The 19,873-nt window shown below is 40.9% G+C and overlaps 1 protein-coding gene across 1 annotated transcript in view; it reads left to right on the top strand.

Moving 5' to 3' along the window:
* Positions 1 to 19,873, top strand: part of LOC137341186 (alpha-1,6-mannosylglycoprotein 6-beta-N-acetylglucosaminyltransferase B-like) — a 649,449-nt gene that overhangs the window by 605,262 nt on the left and 24,314 nt on the right. Inside the window, exons 13-14 of the mRNA XM_068004202.1 lie at positions 9,808 to 9,954; positions 19,408 to 19,524. Coding sequence (XP_067860303.1) covers positions 9,808 to 9,954; positions 19,408 to 19,524 — 264 coding nt within the window. The remainder of the gene's footprint in view (positions 1 to 9,807; positions 9,955 to 19,407; positions 19,525 to 19,873) is intronic.

Raw genomic sequence — 19,873 nt, 5'->3', positions numbered from 1 at the left:
GCTCGCTATAAAGGAGCAAGGGAGCGGTGAGTCTGAAACAGACAGAAAAAAAATATCAAAAAGTGACGTCACAAAACAAGGCAGAGTGGCGAGAGTAAGCTACAGGTAAGTATTTCGTTTTTTGGTTAAGTGTGGTGGTGGTTAGTGGAAGTGGCTGCTGACGAGTGGTTCAAAGTAGGAACCTATAACTTGCTAATACTTATTAAATTAATAACTTAAGCGACGGGGACGATGGATAGTGATGGAGACACCTCATTCTTTGCCCTTGTCCAACAGGTCCGAAATACTTGCTACCTGTGTGGATGAGAACAAAGACTGCAGGGAGGATGGGCAAATTGAACACAGCATTATGGCACAGGAGACCATTCAAGTGGGGGGAGCAAAAAGGAATGTGATAGTGTTAGGGGATAGTATAGTCAATGGGATAGATACTGTTCTCTGCAGCCGCGACCAGGAGTCCCGAAGGCTGTGTTGCCTGCCCGGTGCCAGGGTTAAGGACATCACCATGTGGCTGGAGAAGAACTTGAAGCAAGAGAGGTAGCACCAACAACATAGGTAGAACTAGGAATGAGGTTCTGCTGAGGGAGTTTGAGGAGCTAGGGTCCAAATTGTCCTGCCAAATCGAATAACTAGGGCGGTAGATAGGACTTTAAACTAATAAGAGGGGGGAGAGTTCAGGTGAGGGTAAATTTAAGTCTAAAGAGAAAAATCAAGGCTGTAGAGCAGAGTAGCGATTTGGGTAAAAACAAGCAGAGTGTGTCAGGAAGGCACAGAGAGTTTTACAAAGGTAATAGGGAATTAGTGACTAAGGTCACATCGGGGAAAAATAGTAAGTGAAAATTAAAGGCATTATATCTGAATGCATGAAGCATTCATAACAAGATAGATGAATTATTAGCACAAATAGAGATAAATGGGTTTGATCTAGTAGCCATTACTGAAACGTGGTTGTAGGGTGACCAAGGTTGAGAACTAAATATTTCAGGGTACTTGACTTTTAGAAAAGATAGGCAAAATGGAAAAGGAGGGTGTGGGGTAGCCCTGCTAATAAAGGATGAGATAAAGGCAGTAGTGAGAAAGGATCTTAGCTCAGAAAATCAGGATGTAGAATCAGTATGGGTGGAGCTAAGAAATAACAAGGGGCAGAAAACTCTGGTGGGAGTTGTTTGTAGGCCCTTAACAGTGTTGGACAGAATATAAGTCAGGAAATTAGAGAAGAATGTAACAAGGGTAATGCAATAATCGTGGGGAACTTTAATCTTCATATAGACGGGGCAAACCAAATTGGCAAAAGTAATTTGGAGGATGAGTTCATGGAATGCATTTGAAACAGTTTTCTAGAACAATATGTCAAGGAATCAACTAGGGAACAGGTTATTTTAGATCTAATATTGTGTAGTGAGACAGGGTTAATTAGTAATCTTGTAGTTAAGGATCCTCTGGGGAGGAGTGATCATAATATGATAGAATTTCATATTGAGTTTGAGAGTGATGTAGCTAAGTCCAAAACTAGAGTCTTAAATTTAAACAAAGCCAATTATGTAGGTATGAGGGGTAAGTTGGTTAAGGTAGATTGGGAATTAGGTTAAAAGATATGACTGTAGATAAGCATAGCGATCATTCAAAGAAATAAATCATAATTCTCAACGAATATACATTCCCTTGAGCAATAAAAATTCAATGGGAAAAATGATCCAACCGTGGCTAACTAGAGAAGTTAAGGATGGTATTAGATTAAAAGAAGATGCTTACAATGTTGTCAAAAAGAGTAGTAAGCCTGAGGATTGGGAGGGTTTTTAGAAATCAGCAAGGGATGCCAAAGAAATTGATAGAGGGAGAAAATTAAATAAGAGAATAAACTAGCAAGAAATATAAAAACAGGTTGTAAGAGCTTCTACAATTGTGTAAAAAGGAAGAGATTAGCAAAAGTAAACATGGGTCCCTTAGAGGCAGAGACAGAAGAAATTAGAAAGGGGAATAAAGAAATGGCAGATATGTTAAACAAATATTTTGTATCTGTCTTCACAGTAGAAGAAAGGGTCTAATGAGAGTGAGGAACTTAAAGTAATTAAGATTAGTAAAGAAAAAGTACTGTAGAAATTAATGGGACTAAAAGCCAACAAATTCCCTGGACCTGATTGCCTATATCCTAGGGTTTTAAAAGAGATGCCTGCCGAGATAATGGATACATTGGTTTTTATCTTCCAGAATTCCTTAGATTCTAGAACGGTCCCTGTGAAATGGAAGGTAGCAAATGTAACCCCCTATTCAAGAAAGGAGGGAGAAAGAAAACAGGGAACTATAGGCCAGTTAGCCTGACATCAATAATAGGGAAAATGCTAGAATCTATTATTAAGGATGTAGTAACATGGCTCTTAGAAAATCATAATATGATTAGGCAGAGTCAACACGTTTTTATGAAAAGGAAATCATGTTTGACAAGTCTAATAGATTTTTTTAAGAGGGTGTAACTAACCGGGGAGATAAGGGGGGACCAGTGGATGTAGTATATTTGAATTTTCAAAAGGCATTCAATAAGGTGCCACACAAGAGGTTGTTACACAAGATTGGGGCTCAAGGGATTGGGGGTAATATATTAGCATGGATTAAGGATTGGTTAACCGGACAGAAAACAGAGAGTAGGAATAAATGGGTCATTTTCGGGTTGGCACATTGTAACTTGTGGGGTGCCGCAAGGATCAGTGCTTGGGCCTCAGCTGTTTACAATTTATATCAATGACTTAAATGAGGTGACCAAGTGTAATGTTTCCACCTTTGCTGATGATACAAAGCTAGATGGTAAAGTAAGCTGTGAGGAGGACACAAAAAGGCTGCAAAGGGATATCGACAGGTTAAGTGAGTGGGCGAGAAAGTGGCAGATGGAGTATAATGTGGGGAAATGTGAAATTATCCACTTTGGTAGGAAGAATAGAAAAGCAGAATATTTTTTAAAAGGTGAGAGACAAAGAAATGTTGGTATTCAGAGGGATTTGGGTGTCCTTGTAAATGAATCACGGAAAGTTAACATGCAGGAATAGCAAGTAATTATGAAGGCAAATGGTATGTTAGCCTTTATTGCAAAGGGGTTGGTGTATAAGAGTAAGGAAGTCTTGCTGCAATTATATAAGGCGCTGGTGAGACCACACCTGAAGTACTGTGTACAGTTCTGGTCTCCTTTCCTAAGGTAGGATATACTTGCCTTAGAGGGGTTGCAACGAAGGTTCACTAGATTGATTCCTGGGATGAGAGGGTTGTCCTGTGAGACGAGATTGAGTAAAATAGGCCTATACTCTGGAGTTTAGAAGAATGAGAGGTGATCTCATTGAAACGTGTAAAATTCTTCGAGGGCTTGACAGTGTAGATACTGGGAGGCTGTTTCCCCAGGCTGGAGAGTCTAGAACTCGCAGTCATCGTCTCAAGATAAGAGGTCAGCCATTTAGGACTGAGATGAGGAAAGATTTCTTCACTCAGAGGGTTGTGAATCTTTGGAATTCTCTACCCCAGAGGGCTGTGGATGCTCTGTTGTTGAGTATATTCAAGATTGAGATCGATAGATTTTTGGACACACTAGGGGAATCAAAGGATATGGGGATAGGCAAGAAAGTGTAGTTGAGGTAGAAGATCAGCCATGATCTTATTGAATGGCGGAGCAGGTGCGAGGGGGCCGTATGGCCTACTCCTGCTCCTGTTTCTTATGTTCTTATGTTAAAAATGGAGCAGAGTTTATTTAATAATAAATCTTCTGATTATTTTTTATAGTAATGTAGAAAACTAATACTTCATCTGTAACAGTCATACATTTCATACAGTTGATTTTGTAAGACACTTTATAGCAATATGACTTTGTTACCAACAGCATAATGCAGGGCTTATGTTTCAAGGGTTTTGAATCCAATCAACAGAAGCTCAAGAGACAAGATACTGCAGCTTTAGAAAGCTTTATTTTTTATGATGTTTTACAGCTGCTAAAAATTGGATGATTTGTTATAATTTACTAGTGCAGTTTATGATACCTTCCATTTAACCAGCTTAGTTGATGAAGCAATGCAGCCTTTTTATAATCACACAACTTCCTTTTCTACACAATTCCAAGCATTTATTTTATACAGTCACGAATGCTACAAGGAACAAAATTTCAGTTTGCATTTTTCAATTGGTGTGAAAATGTAGACTGCCAGTCATCTGCACCTTATTGCAGCAGCTTCTTTTAATCCAGAGTTTGTCTGAATACAGCACTGTAAGCTGATTTTTTTTTTTGCTGTTGATCTTAGGGACCAGAGTGCCAAAAACCTGTCAAAAAATAAAAGGAGTGAATGTGTATGTGCCTCCCTGAAGATTTAATTTGCAATTCCTGCAGAGGTAATCACTGTTTCAGAATGGTGCTTGGTCAGTGTCCTTTGAGCTTTCATTTCTTAATTTTAAGCCCCAAATTAGACAGTTGCTCTTAAGGCAAGAACATACATTAATATCTGTGCTAATTGCAGGTTCACTGATTAGTAAGAATGGGAATAACCACAGGGTTGGTGGTTAAACCATCCCTTTCTGTCCCAGAAAAAAGAATTAAACAATGCCATTGTCTAATTTCTGATTCCTAGGAGATTAAGCAAACACGATGAGCCGGGTCTTGCTGGAAAAATAACAGTGTGTTAACGATGTACCCCATTATTAATGTGCAAATCAGCCAACAAGTTCAGGGCATTAAGAGATACGCCGTGAATTGTGAATCTCTGGAACTTGCTGGTCAATTTATTCCGCGGTTTGCTTCACACAAATGTCATCTTGCCCTTAGCCTCCCCATTATTTTTAAGAACTTGCTGGATTTGCACATTAATTGCCCATTAAACTCGCCTCAGAAAGTTAATTCTAGTAATTAACAGCGTAAGTACACTTAACGACATGATAATTGTTAATGCAATGCCAATCAACCTCTCTGGCCCAGAAATTGAACAATTTAAGCTGTGGAGTCTCATTCCATGAGGTGGTAAATTGTTCTTAAAGATTTTAAAACATGATTTTAATTTTTAATTTTTAATTTTTTTTTTCTTACTTTTTCTTTGTCTCTCATTTTCCTATCTCTCAATCCAATCGATCTTTCCCTCTTTATCTTTCTGTACCTGATTTGACTCTAATTCACCCTCCTTCTCGGTCGTTCCTCTGGTTCTTTCTCAATCCTTTAATCTCATTGGTTGAGGAGATACACTGTTGGTCCAGTCGTTCACTGAGGTCCCAGATGCCCCATTGCCCTCACCACACCATTATCAGCTCACACTTCCAGCAAGTTATGGTGGCCAAAGATTTTGAGCTGAAGGGTGCAGGAAAAAGTCTAACAGGGTGTGTGCCACCAGCAAGATCCAGCCCAATTAAATCTGCAGTGCATAGCAACCTCTTCAGGTCAGAATGCACTAATGCACGTTGTCACTTTCACTTCTTTTGTTTTTTCAGAAGAGTTTACATCCATGTTCACACATTTGGATATTATGAAGCAATTGTACTTTTGGTGGTGGTGCTTGCAGAGGAAGTACATTAAAACATTTGAGCTTTTTGATGTTGTGCTTGCACTGCGACTGATACGGGTTGAAAGACTGAAGCAATTTCTTCTTGGTACGTGAGATTCTATTGGTGGGCAAATGAAACATCAGGCTCAATTTTGAAATGGTGGCGGGTTGGCAGCAGGGGGGGGGTGAAGGTGCGCGTGGCAAACCCACATAAACAAAATTTACTGTTTGCGACGCGATCGCTGATGATTAACATGCTTTCCGGGTTTCCCACCTAGCAGCCAGCCTGATGGACAGAAAGGGAGAAAGAGAGTGAGCAAGACGTTATCCGGCGCTGGAACGGAAGATCGTTGGGGGGAGGGGGGCGGGGGCGGGGGCGGGGGGGGAGAGTGGAAGATCGGGGGGAGGGGGAGAGTGGACGATCGGGGGGAGAGGAGGACACGGGGTGGAGGGGGTGAAGAGGGGGACATTGGAGAAGGAGACATCAGATATCGGAGCAGGGTGGAAAGGTAGGTTGATTTTGTGTTTTAACATCCTTCTATGGTTTTTGATGTACTTTATTTTGTTTCTTTTACCCTGATCCGGCCCTTCGCGGTGGGAAGCCACCCAAATAAGTTAAAAAATCATTATAATCACGTAATCTGTCACAAGTAAAGTGCCTTAAGCTCCAACAACACTCAAAAAGCTTGACACCATCCAGGACAAAGCAGCCTGCTTGATTGGCACCCCAGCCACCACCCTAAACATTCACTCCCTTCACCACCGGCGCACTGTGGCTGCAGTGTGTACCATCCACAGGATGCACTGCAGCAACTCGCCAAGGCTTCTTCGACAGCACCTCCCAAACCCGTGACCTCTACCACCTAGAAGGACAAGAGCAGCAGGCACATGGGAACAACACCACCTGCACGTTCCCCTCCAAGTCAAACACCATCCCAATTTGGAAATATATCGCCGTTCCTTCATCGTTGCTGGGTCAAAATCTTGGAACTCCCTACCTAACAGCACTGTGGGAGAACCTTCACCACACGGACTGCAGCAGTTCAAGAAGGCAGCTCACCACCACCTTCTCAAGGGCAATTAGGGATGGGCAATCCCTAATTGCCCATCCCTAATTGCCCTTGAGAAGGTGGATTGCCAGCGACGCCCATATCCCGTGAACGAATAAAAAAAAAACCTCAGAGGTACATTTGGCTCTTTAACTGTCATCCCACCGGCTTTAATTGCCCTGCCCCCAACCTGCAATTTCCCTATAGAATTGAGCCCATCTCGTCTACAAGTGAAACAGGAACAGGAGTAGGCCATTCAGCCCCTCAAGCCTGTACCACCATTCAATCAGATAAGGTTGATCTGTACCTCAACCCCATTTACCCGCCCTTGCTCCATAACCCTTGATACCCAAACCTAACAAAAATCTATTGATCCCACTCTTGAAACTTTCAATTGACCGCAGCCTTTAGGGGTTAAGAATTCCATAATTTCGCTACCTTTTGTGTGAAAAAGTGTTTCCTGATTTTACTCCTAAATGGCCTTGCTCTAATTATAAGATTATGCCCCCTTGTTTTGGGTTCCCCCACCAGAGGAAATAGCTTCTCTGTATCTACACTATTAAATCCCTTTATAATTTTAAAGACCTCAATTAGATCACCCCATAACTGTCTAAACTTTTAAAGGAATAAAACCAAGTTTATGTAACCTGTGCTCATAATTTAATCCTTTAAGCTCTGGTATCATTCTGGTGAATCTTTGCTGTATCTCCTCCAAGGCCAACATATCTTTCCTGAGGTACAAGTCCTAATATTACAAAATTTACTGCAGGTTTCATACCCATATTGTATTGTGTAAATACAAGCAAAGAGTGATCTCTTACTCTCTCTTTCTTTCCCTCCCACACATACACATGATCTACAGAGAAATTGAATGCATTTCCCATTCTCCTAAGCTAGTACAAAATGGGCATATATGCAAAATGCAGTATTGGGAGTTTTTTTCACCAGCATAAAAGGATCTGAAGTCCACAGAGGTCCTTTCACACAAGTTAAGGAATATCTGCAATGCATTTCCAGTAGTGCAATGTGATTTTATTCTTTGGGTTAGATTTTAAACAAGCTTTAGAGCTCATTCCGCAAAATAGACTATTAAATGATAATTAGCTTCTAGTTAGTTGTTTTTCATTTTCAGTGCAGAAAATGATCATGTTCCTGTTCAGTGGAGTTATTGTAATAAAGCAATTTGCTTCATTAGGCAAAATGGCTTTTGGTTCTATAAATCATATATTTGCAATTCTGTCATTTTGTATGAAGCACGTTTTACCAAATCAAAAATGACTGGTAAAACCTCCAAGCTAAATGTACATAAATGATTGCAATATGTTCTCTGCTAAAGGCAAGTTTTTAATGAACTAGTTGTATTACATATTATTAATTTATTATGGCACGTACCTAATATTCAGAGGTTAATAATAACTAGACAAATAAGTTCAGCTATAATTAGCTCCGGGAGGTTGCCATTACCATATTTGATGAAACAATGGAATCTGAGAGGAAGCTATTTGAATCTTTGGAAACTCAAGCTCATGTTTTAAGTTAGTCATAAAGATTTTTTTTATAGATTTAAAAGAAAGTGGTGTAAATAGATCGCTGAGTTAGTATATTATATTGATTGCTGTTCATTTGTAAAGAACAGTGAACATTGGACCTAGCCTCTCTTGATAGTTCAGTGCGGCATATTGATCACGATCAGAAAAAAGATATTGTAGGTACAGGAAATGAATGATGTGTATTGTGTACAACTATCTGCAATCCTTTACGATCAGTAGCATGAAGGCATCATTCGTCCTGCTTATGTGCGTCAGTACTCCAGATAATTTCAACTTAAAAATTGCTTGAACCTCTGAACAGTATGTAGCGTTCTTTAAATCTTTCTCCATTGCATGTAGTTTGCAGCTGTTGCCCCAATTCCCTCTATCTTACAATGAAAGCCACTTTCTAATAAATACTTAGATATGTACAGCAATGCTCACTGCTTATATTATCTCATCTTGTTTCAAAATATTGTCCTTTTTCCTCAGAATTTGTTGGTTGGAAGATATGATCAACATTTAGTCATTTCTGTTTTAGCTGGTCCATTATTTTGGTAATATTGTACAACTTGTTTAGGCGTAAAAAGAAAGGAAAACAGAAAGAAAGCAACAGAGAACATTAGACCAATAGAATCAGGAAACAATAGGTTAATACGACAAGAATGAGAGGAAAAGGCAACAGAGTGAGGTAAAACCAGCAAGGAATCAGAGAAGGATAAATATAAACAACCCAGCTCCTGATCATGACAACTAAATAGTGAACAACTCATTTAGAGCATCATGTTGTTTGATCCGGTGAACTTGTTAACCCACTGATCAGGTATTCACGTGGGCACAATCAAACTCTACTGTTGTGAATGAGGTAACACTTTTTGTGGCAGCAGCTTTCCATTTGGCACAAAGAAAACACATAAAATTTTGACTAAACCATGTCGACCTTCAGAGTCTAGGCCCCGACTTACTGGAGAAAAAAAAGCCTTGAGAATTGGTTTATAGCCGATTTCCCCAGATTGCTGCCTTTGAAGATGAAGTCAGGAAAGGAGGAGGTGGTAAGGGGACTTGATAGAGATTTGATAGAGGTATTCAAAATCATGAAGGGTCTAGAAAGGGTAGATAGAGAGAAACTGTTCCCATTGGCGGAAGGGTCAAGAACCGGAGGACATAGATTTAAGGTGATTGGCAAAAGAACCATGAGGAAAAACTTTTTTACACAGCGAGTGATTAGGACCTGGAATGCATTGCCCGAGGGGCTGGTGGAGGCAGATTCAATCAAGGCCTTCAAAAGGGAACTGGATAAGTACTTGAAAGGAAAACATTTGCAGGGCTACGGGGAAAGGAGGGGGGTAGTGGGACTAGCTGGATTGCTCTTGCATAGAGCCGGCGCAGACTCGATGGGCCGAATGGCCTCCTTCTGTGCTGTAACCTTTCAATGATTCTATGATATTGGTAGGATGAGTGTCTGAAGTATCAGTCTGTTTCTGATAGACATTTAAGGCCCGATTTCAGGGCGGGAATTGTGCTGGCAGGGGCTGAGGCGAACGCTGAACCCCCTGACTTTGGCAACACAAGCGCTGGATGATTTTAACTCTTGGGCCTTATCTGCATGCCCCCGGTCAGTTGCCTGTCCGAAACTGGGCCTCTTCAAGCCTTGGTTTCTTCCTGCTTGAACATTGTCATACCAGCCTTTTGTTCCTAATTATTTTTACCTTTGCCTCTGATTTTATTCTCTAGCTCTTCATCGGATTGGGGTTTCCATACGAAGGACCTGCCCCTCTGGAAGCCATTGCCAATGGGTGTATTTTCTTGCAGCCCCGATTCAATCCCCCTCACAACTCAAAAAACAACGAGTTCTTCAGAGGAAAACCCACATCGAGAGAGGCAAGTTTGAGCATTCAAATGAATGGTATTCCCACAGGCATTCTTGACCCAGAAGTAATACTCATCAAAGAAATTCCTAAAATATAAAAATATTGTTCAGTGTTGTAGATATTAAAGCAAAGTTCCTAGAGCTAAAATCATAACTATTAGGAATTCACTTTGAATATTTGATATCTTCTATCATCTTCAACACATTAGAAAGCTGATAGAATGGTTATAAATTTAAAATACTTTGGCCTTGAAATTACTCCATGGGATGCCATCATACGAACAGTTAATGTCATTGTCTGAAATCACAGTCTCCATTATCTTAGCAGAAGTATTAACCAGTTTATTTTTTCCAGGTTACACCTGTGCTAAAATAACAGAGAATTTCAAATCGACACATTAAGCATTCATATGCTATATCCCATGACATAGCCCTTTAGGTTTTCAAGTTTATATTCACTTAACAGCTATTTGTTTGAATGGAATTGAATGTGCATATCTCATGCAGTATAAAGGCATTTGCACCTTTTCACATGACTTTATGCTGCTCTGAATCATTCAGTATGCATTTGGCGAGCTGATGTACATTTCAAGCCTCTTTTGCCAGTGATTAAATTCTTGGCAGGGAAATCTCCTCAGCATTTTCAATGCATTAACAATGTATCAGAGTGCAGAAAAATTGCATGTGACAACAATCAAAGGATCCTGTATGTCAATGCCCATTATGTAGGAAGTTGCCATGATGCCTTCCTCCTTTATCATTTGGCCCTGTCTGACCTCTTCAGGGAAAATAATCAAATCAACAGATGATTTATAGGTGACATAGTCTATCCCCTGCTCCCGTGGTTAATAACTTCACTAAAAGTGGCCCAAACAGAAGCAGAAGAGCGATATAATGAGGTACATACTTCTACTAGACTGATCATTTGAGAAGACCATCTGGGTGTTAAAAGCAAGCTTTTGCTGCCTGTATCGGTCAGGAGGGACACTGCAGTATGTTCCAGATCAGGTGTCAAGATTGGGGTTGCTTGCGGTGCCCTTCACACTTCAGGAAGGGCAGTACTTTGACATGACTGACTGGGAGGCCCTTGCTCAGTTTGAACCAGAACTACATGGAACAGATTATAATTTTGACCAACACTCAGAGGAGTCCTTAGTGACTATTGCAATGGATCACCACTGATCATCTCTGAAGTCTTCTCTTCTGTGTAACACTGTCCACCTTTGACACCACAGCCTGACCTCCTTCTCCCCCACTTTCAAATAGACATTCCCTCAAACTATTACCTCTCCTATGACATGAATACACACAGCCCTCTTTTTCCGAACATGACCGTGTCAGTATCATCACCTGAGTGAATAAGTCAGCACCAAATGAATGCACCCTTTGCTGTATGACTAACCTCCATTAATAACAAAGCACCATGTCCATACAGTCTAATTTAATACAAAAATTGCAAAGTGCAAAAAAATCACCCAACTCTTTCCTAACCCTGGGGGCCTACACATGCCTTTCTATCACTTATTCTAGTATTCTTTCTAAGTGCCAACTGGGGATCAGGATTGCAGGAGATGGTTGGCTCCTCATGTTGTTCAGAAGGGTCATGGGACTGAGGTGGCCTTTGTCTTGTGTCAGCTTGTTCCTAGGTAGCTTGATGTCATTTACTACTTTCCACTGGCATAGTGCTGTGAGGTCTGGCATTTGCTGCAGTCCAGAGAGATAGCAGTGTCATACAACTACATCTGTTGGGTGGCTTTTTCCAAATCACATCTCCACTATCATCATCCTTCGCCTGTACTTCCCATTTCTGTGGTGGAACTGCAGGAAAGGAGGGTAGAAGCCAAAGCCCTGATTTTAACATAACCCGCCCGGCGGGTATGGGGCAAGTTCGGGTTGGACACCTGATTTACACCCCGCCCGATTTTACACCCCATTGACTTCAATCAGACGATGTGCAAAACAGGCATCCTACCTGAACACACCTATCCCCTCCGGGAGGTTAGGATAACATTGACGCTTAATAATGGATAAGCATTACCCACTATGGATTAAGGAGATAGAGAAGGGGGTGAATGTGTGGTGCTTCACAGTGATGCCAGGGTGAAGGTGTAGGTGCATAGTCAATAACCTAGCGCTGCCAAGATGTCACCAACCTTGTCATCTCTCACAGTAAGAGCTGAGTGGCACTCCATGGCCTTCTCCTCAAACGTATTTAAGGTTGGAGAAGCCTCCTCAAGTGACCTGCCTGATGTGCCAATTTGTCCTGCAAAAGATAGAATAAATGGGGGTAAAGCTTACAGCTTGAGGAGTGGGTGCAGTGGCACAGGAGAGATGAAGTAAGAGATGTGGGGCTACGAGGCTGTTAAAGTGGAGAAAGGTTTTATGGCTGTGCATGTAAGTAATTGTTGTGAGGGGAGCTGGATAGCATCATGCAAGCATTAGAGACCCCCTTAACCTGAGAGCATTGTGAAGGGTTAGTTATGCAAGTGTTGCTGTCAGAGACTAAAGAATGTGCTTGTGCCCAAGATGGGCGAGGACAAAAAGGCAGAGATCTGCAATGTGTTACCTTGCCTGCCCTGCTGAAAATGTACTTTTTGCATCACACTTCTGCATCCAATCGGGTGAGGGAGTTGCTTCCTCCAGGTGACACGAGTAATATTTCTGGGTGGCTTGGCGGCACCCACACCCAAGAGTCTGTTCCTCTTGCCATCGATCCCCTCCAGGGGGGCTTGGAGGTCTGAATGAGTGAAATTCTCTATTCTTCTCTGCCTTGGTGCCAATGTCCTGCTGCCTTGTTGGTGCTGATGATGTCACATTTCCCCAAAAGTATGATAAAGATATTGATAAGACATGCAGTGATGTTATGAGAGTGAAGTGAGAGGGCCAAGGACTGTACTTTTCTTACCTGGATGCCCCCAGTCTGCTGCTGAAGTGTGCAGGCTGGACAGTTTTTAAAGGCTGCAGATGAGTTTCCACTTAGTTCTGCTACTCACTCCCATTTTACACAAGTTTTACACCAATCCAAATGAGCAGATCCAGGAAACCTACAGGCAATTTCTTTTAAAGTAGCATAACTCACTTCAAGGAAATACTAGCTCCCTGTGGTCTCTTTAAGTAGAAAATAGACTAAAACAATAACAAGATTTGTGTGCAGCTTTATAATCACAGATTTAAAATGTCAATTGAATGCTTATCAGCTCAAAAGCTGATACTTTTCTTGTCTATAGGGCACTTCACCAGTAGTGAGCTGTGGTTCACGTTCCTGAATCTGATTATGAAATTGCAGTCTTCATTAATTTTAGGAAAAGGTATGCATGCATACAAATCGTGTCAGGTCCACTTTCTAATGTTTGCCTGGCTATATACTCCAATTAATGTTTGCTGTGTTGATTGCTTTAAAATCTCTTACCGTAAGGAAGATTGTGGTTTCAGTCAACCAGTATTAACATTATGGGTAGTCCATATTTGTAATCTGGTTTTAATCACATTTTATTACACAGATCCATTAATCGTGATATATTTGGGATATCATAATTATATTAAGTTATCTGCACTAGGTTTCCATGATTGATGGGAAGCTCTGCTGTTAGTTAACTCAGTGATTCAGTTTTGGTTGTTGCACAGAAATACCCTGATATCAGTCCTTGCAGTCACCAGCTACAGGGAACAGATTTGTATTTATAGTATGCATTACTTTGCAGTCATCTCAAAGAGGTTCTCAGTGTATAAACCAGGATTCCGTGTCAGTGAAACTCACAATCACAGACCTGCAGATTCTCCCTGCTTTCTTTTCAAAATAATTAAAAGACTCAGGGTGAGATAAAGGTTCAATTATTTATTTTTTTAAAAAGTTAAATTGTAGTTATTGTGATTTAAGAAATACTGGGGGTGAAATTGGTCTTGGGCAGAAGCGCAAATTGGGCTATAACAACAAGAACTACTTGCATTTATATAACGCCTTTAATGTAGTAAAACATCCCAAGGCGCTTTGTGAATTGACAGCCAAAAGAAAATCGGCTACTAAATTGGCCTCTTTTTGTGATGGGAGGGAAGGAAGGGTGGTTTGATGGCGCATGTAGGCTGCAACATGTCTGAATGCAGGTTTTTTCCTGTCTCTTTTTTTGTATATTGCTCTCCTTGCCGTTGTGCTTTTCTTACTTCCTCCCATATCAACTTCCATTTCCCTTTGGTTCTCCTTCTTGTTTTTCTTCTAATTCTTCACAATCTGTTTGTCTCTCCCTATTGTTTTGCCTGTTTATATTCCTCCCTCAAACAGACTGCCAGAGAGCCTCGGTGGCATGCACTGCAGCAAAATAGCTGCCATCTCTAGGTGGCCATTAAATGTGCTCCCTACATGATCCACAATACTCTTCCCAGCACATTACCTCTTACCGTTTTATCTTTAGCAGTCACTGCTTCTGCCAGTTAGCATTGTTTTAAACACTATGAAGAAATGGTGGGTTTGGGGGGAAAATCATCCCCATATCAATATTTAATGTGAAAATGCTGGCAGAAATAGAAGTGCAGCACTCCTTAATGCATGGAAGAACAATATGCCTCTGTTGTTTAATTCTGAATTTATGACCTTACAGAGTAAAATGGATACTGTGGTTGATATCCAATACGAAAGTTGTTAATTGCTTTGCTGCAGCAGAACAATGTAAAATAATAATTGAGAGGTCATAACAAGGCAAATTCCTTCAGTTTAATAAATCTGATTCACTAGTTTTACACAAATAAAACAATATTCATGATGCTTCTTTATTTTACCATGTAGTAATAGATCAGATTTTATGCATGATAATGTAACTCAGTGTCACTACAATTAATAAGATGCAGACATTATGTACGATGTAGTGACACCTGTGTCACATACAATCAGCGGTTTCATTTCTTATTGTGAAAAATTAGATAGTCCTGTCTGAGGCATTCTGTCTCTCTCATTATACAGCTTTATAATGGTTATGAAGCATTGTATCTCTGTTATCATTTAGCTTATACTAGAAACCCTCTGCATGAAGAGTGCTTCAGCTGCTAGTCTCACCAGCCTGAAATAAGGAAGGTCCAGTATTGTTCCACCTACAATATCAGGAAACAATGTACCATAGGCAGCAACTGACTATAAGAAAAGCTCAATGAATAAACCTTGTAGTTATGCAATAATATAAAATATACTGCATGAGATATTGAAATTTTATAAATCAAAATATAAGAATAACTTAGTGTGCTAATATTTTTTCTTAAATTTGCAGTGCAAATACGATGCATTGTTAATAAAAGGGATTATTAACAGGTAATTTGCTTTAACAATGGAGACTGAGTAAGGCAAGTAATTTGGTGACATCTCACAAATTTCTATACTTATTGCATGTAGTGTGGTTTCCCGAAGCACAGGTACTGCAATTCTGCAGAAAAAGGCCCAAAGGCAGTGAAAACACTACTTTCTGTGTGGATCTGAACTCTGTGTGGATCTGAACAATAACAAGTCACCTGGCACAATAGATTCCTTGCTGTAACTATGACCCTGATTTCTGTTTTGCTCTTAGCACTGGCTCTAGTACTAGTTGTAGTCAGTTTGACTCGGTTCAATTGTTCAAGACTGACACCATAATGGTTAATAGCCCTATGACTTTAAATAAAATAATGGGAGAACAGGAGATGTGTTGCTGCTGCACTATATGGGAGCTTGTGGACATTTTTGTCCAGTGTCTGCAGCTCGAGGAACTTCGGCTCAGAGTTGAAGAGCTGGAGTCCAAGCTGCGGACAATGCGAGACATCGGGGAGGGAGAAAGGTACCTGGACATTTTGGTTCAGGAGGCAGCCACACCCCTTAGACTAAATACTTTAGAATTGACACGTGGTCAGGGACAGGAGGGTGTGACTGCGAGTGAGGCAGGTATGAGGATCCAGGAGGTAGTATTGCAGGAACCTCAGCCCCTGCGCTTGTCCAATATATTTGAGGTTCTTGCAACCCTCGTGGACGAGTGCGGGGACTGCGGGGAGGAAAAGCAAACTGACCACAGCACCATGGTACAGGAAGCCGTTCAAGTGGGGGGAGTAAAAAGGAAAGTGGTTGTAATAGACAACAGTATAGTTAGGGGGATAGACACTGTTCTCTGCAGCCAGGAGCATGAGTCCCGAAGGCTATGTTGCCGACCCGGTGCCAGGGTTAAGGTCATCTCCTCTGGGCTGGAGAAGAACTTGGAGTGGGAGGGTGAGGATCCAGTTGTCGTGGTCCATGTAGGTACTAACAACATAAGTAGGACTAAGAAAAAGGTTCTGCTGAGAGAGTTTGAGCAGCTAGGGACTAAATTAAAAAGCAGAACAACAAAGGTAATAATCTCTGGATTATTACCTGAGCCATGAGCAAATTGGCATAGGGTTGATAGGATCAGGGAGGTGAATGCATGGCTCAAAGATTGGTGAGGGAGAAGTAGGTTTCGATTCGTGGGGCACTGGCACCAGTACTGGGGAAAGAGGGAGCTGTTCCGTTGGGACGGACTACACCTGAACCATGCTGGGACTAGAGTTCTGGCAAATCGAATAACTAGGGAGGTAGATAGGGCTTTAAACTAAATAAGGGGGGGGAGGGTCCCGGTGGAGAGAAATCTAGAATGCTAAAGAGAAAAGACAAAGAAGCAGAACAGGAAAGTGATTGGGGTAAGGATAACCAGATTGTGTCAGGAAGGGACAGAGCGTACAAACAAAAGACAACGAATAGGGTCCGAGTAAGAAAAAATGGTAATAAGACAAATAGGGCCATAGTACAAAAAAAATGTTAAGATGCCTAAAAATGTTAAAAAGACAAATCTAAAGGCATTGTAGCTGAATGCACGAAGCATTCGTAATAAGGTAGACGAATTAACAGCGCAAATAGAAGTAAACGGATACGATATAATAGCAATCAGAGACATGGCTGCAGGGTGACCAAGGCTGGGAGCTGAATATCCAAGGGTATTCGAAATTTAGGAAGGACAGGCAAAAAGGAAAAGGAGGTGGGGTGGGGTGGCATCGTTAGTAAAGGATGAAATCAGAGCAATAGTGAGAAAGGATATTGGCTCAGAAAATCAAAGATGTCGAATCAGTCTGGGTGGAGTTAAGAAGCACCAAGGGGCAGAAAACACTGGTGGGAGTTGTCTTTACGCCTCCAAACAGTAGTGGTAATGTAGGGGATGGGATCAAACAGGTTACGTTAGAGATGCATGTAACAAGGGTACTACAGTAATCATGGGTGTCTTTAATCTGCATATAGACTGGCCAAACCAAATTAGCAATAATACTGTGGAGGATGAATTCCTGGAGTGTGTATGAGATGGATTTTTAGACCAGTATGTTGAGGACCCAACCAGGGAACGGGCTATCCTAGATTGGGTATTGTGCAATGAGAAGGGATTAATTAATAATCTTGTTGTGCGGGGTCCTTTAGGGAAGAGTGACCATATGATAGATTTCTTCATTAAGATGGAAAGTGAAGTAATCCAATCCGAAACTAGGGTCCTAAATCTAAACAAAAGAAACTACTGAGGTATGAGGAGTGAGTTGGCTATGATAGATTCGGAAGCTTCATTAAAAGGCATGACGGTGGATAGGCAATGGCTAACATTTAAGGAACGAATGCATGAATTGCAACAATTATACATTCCTTTCTGGCGCAAAAACACAAAAGGAAATGTGGTCCAACCATGGCTAACAAAAGAAATTAAGGATAGTATTAGATCCAAAGAGAAGTCATATAAAGTTGCCAGAAAAAGTAGCAAGCCTGAGGATTGGGAGCAGTTTAGAATTCAGCAAAAAAGGACCAAGAGATTGATTAAGAGGGGAAAAATAGAGTATGAGAGTAAACTTGCAAGGAACATAAAAGTGAACTGTAAAAGCTTCTACAAGTATGCAAAAAGAAAAAGACTAGTGAACACAAATGTAGGTCCCTTACAGTCAGAAACAGGAGAATTTATAATGGGGAACAGGGAAATGGCAGAGCAATTAAACAAATACTTTGGTTCCATCTTCACAGAAGAGGACACAAATAACCTCAGATTGGATTACTTCACTTTCCGTCTTAATGAAGAATTCAATCATGATATGGTCACTCTTCCCTAAAGGACCCCGCAAAACAAGAATTAGGTCCCTTACATTTGTAAATGAGAGGCCTAATGGCTATTTTAGGTCCCCTTACAGAAATTGATCTGCGATGATTGGGATCAGGTACCCGCCCCGCCCAAGATTCTTCTGTGGCCTAAGAAGCGGCTGCCAACTAAAAGCTAATTTTAAAAAAAATTTCAAATAATGTTGCTGTGGAGCCAAAAGGAGAAGGAGTGGTGCCCTGACGTCCGGCGAGGCATGCTGCCCAACATTTCGTGTAGGCTAAATGTGTAAGCTGTATGTAGAGGCATGACAGGTGCTGGCAGCTCAGCCAAATTAAGCAAATGAGACCCAAGGCCCAATTTCAGGTGAGTCTCAGGCCTCCCATTTGGGGCATGCCATTAGTAATGTGCCCAAAAACAGGCCATAACCAATTTCTACCCCATTGTATCATTAAATATGCTCCACATTCGGCTGAGTACAGAAAAACAAAAGGGGAAAGATAATGAGGCCGATTTTCCTGTTATTACCACCGTGTTCTTTCCTTTATTTGTTCTTAGGATGGGCGTGATGCTAGCAAGGCTGCATTTATTGCCCATCCTTAGCTGCCCTGATTGAACCATTGCAGTCCTTGTGGTGATGGTGCTCCTATTAGTTAGTAAATTCCTTAAATCAGAAAGTGTACCACATCCATGTTGTGTGAATATCCAAGTGATCTATGATCAAACATGAAATCTTCATTTTCTCATGCAAATTTCCTGGTTCCATGCATGACACGTTCAGGACAGGTGTCAATCACACAAATATCTGCACCAGAGGAAAAAGAAATCTATGTTGGCCAACAATGGCTATGGTCTCAAGACAGTTGCTATGTCATCCCAAAAACCCTTCAGAGTACAAATGATAAAATAGATTGTCCTGTGTAATTAAAGAGTTCATCTTTGGCTTTTTAAAGCTGTGCTACTGATGCTATCAGTCCATTTTTGAGAAGGTCTGTAGAATACTTGCAGTATTTTGTATCTTGCATTGCACTGATACTGAATAAGGCATCATGCAGATCTTGTAGAGGAGAAGCTGCACATCTCAGCGATGGAGGCTGATGCCTGGTGGAGGAGGTCAAAGACCTACTGCATTCAGGGTACTGAAGAACTATTTAACCCAGTCACAATTGCCCCAACAATAACTAAACTGGAGAAGGGTGTTTGGTCGACACTCTTTCATGAGGTTTTGGTCATATAGGCTGACTGTCCTCAAATGAGTGGTTGAATGTTATTTATTCACAGTCGGATCTCTAATGTCATACCCTGATTGAATTCATGAAATTTTCAGTTGTGCCCAGAAAAAAATATATATTTGCTGACTCTAATGTTTCCCTTTGTTTCAAGGTTTCATCACAGCATCCGTACACTGAGTATTTCATTGGGAAACCACATGTGTGGACAGTAGACTTCAATAACACAGAGGAACTAGCGTCTGTTGTCAGGACAATTTCAACAACTGAGGTATGACTACATTTCAGAACAACATTTAAGGAGCTAATGTAAAGGTTTCACATTAACCTTTGGCTTTAACCATTAATTTAAAAGAGGGAGGTCTAGATGATAAACAATGCTGCAGGATGTGCTTTGCTTCAAAATTGCCGATTTAAAAAGATGCAGGTTTCCAATTTTTTACATTGAGATCAATAGTAACTCATGAAATAAGTAGCTGTGGGAAAAATCCATTTCATTTTGAGGTATGAAATAAAAAGCGTTCTGAGCAGAATTTAACATGGCCCTCTTAGGCTAGAATGTGGCACCTTACCAATCACACTCTGTCACTGAATTGCAGTAGAGGAAATTCTAGGAGAAA

Source organism: Heptranchias perlo, chromosome 23 (assembly GCF_035084215.1).
Source record: "Heptranchias perlo isolate sHepPer1 chromosome 23, sHepPer1.hap1, whole genome shotgun sequence".
Taxonomy (NCBI): Eukaryota; Metazoa; Chordata; class Chondrichthyes; order Hexanchiformes; family Hexanchidae; genus Heptranchias; species Heptranchias perlo.
This window is presented reverse-complemented; position numbering and strand designations above follow the sequence as displayed.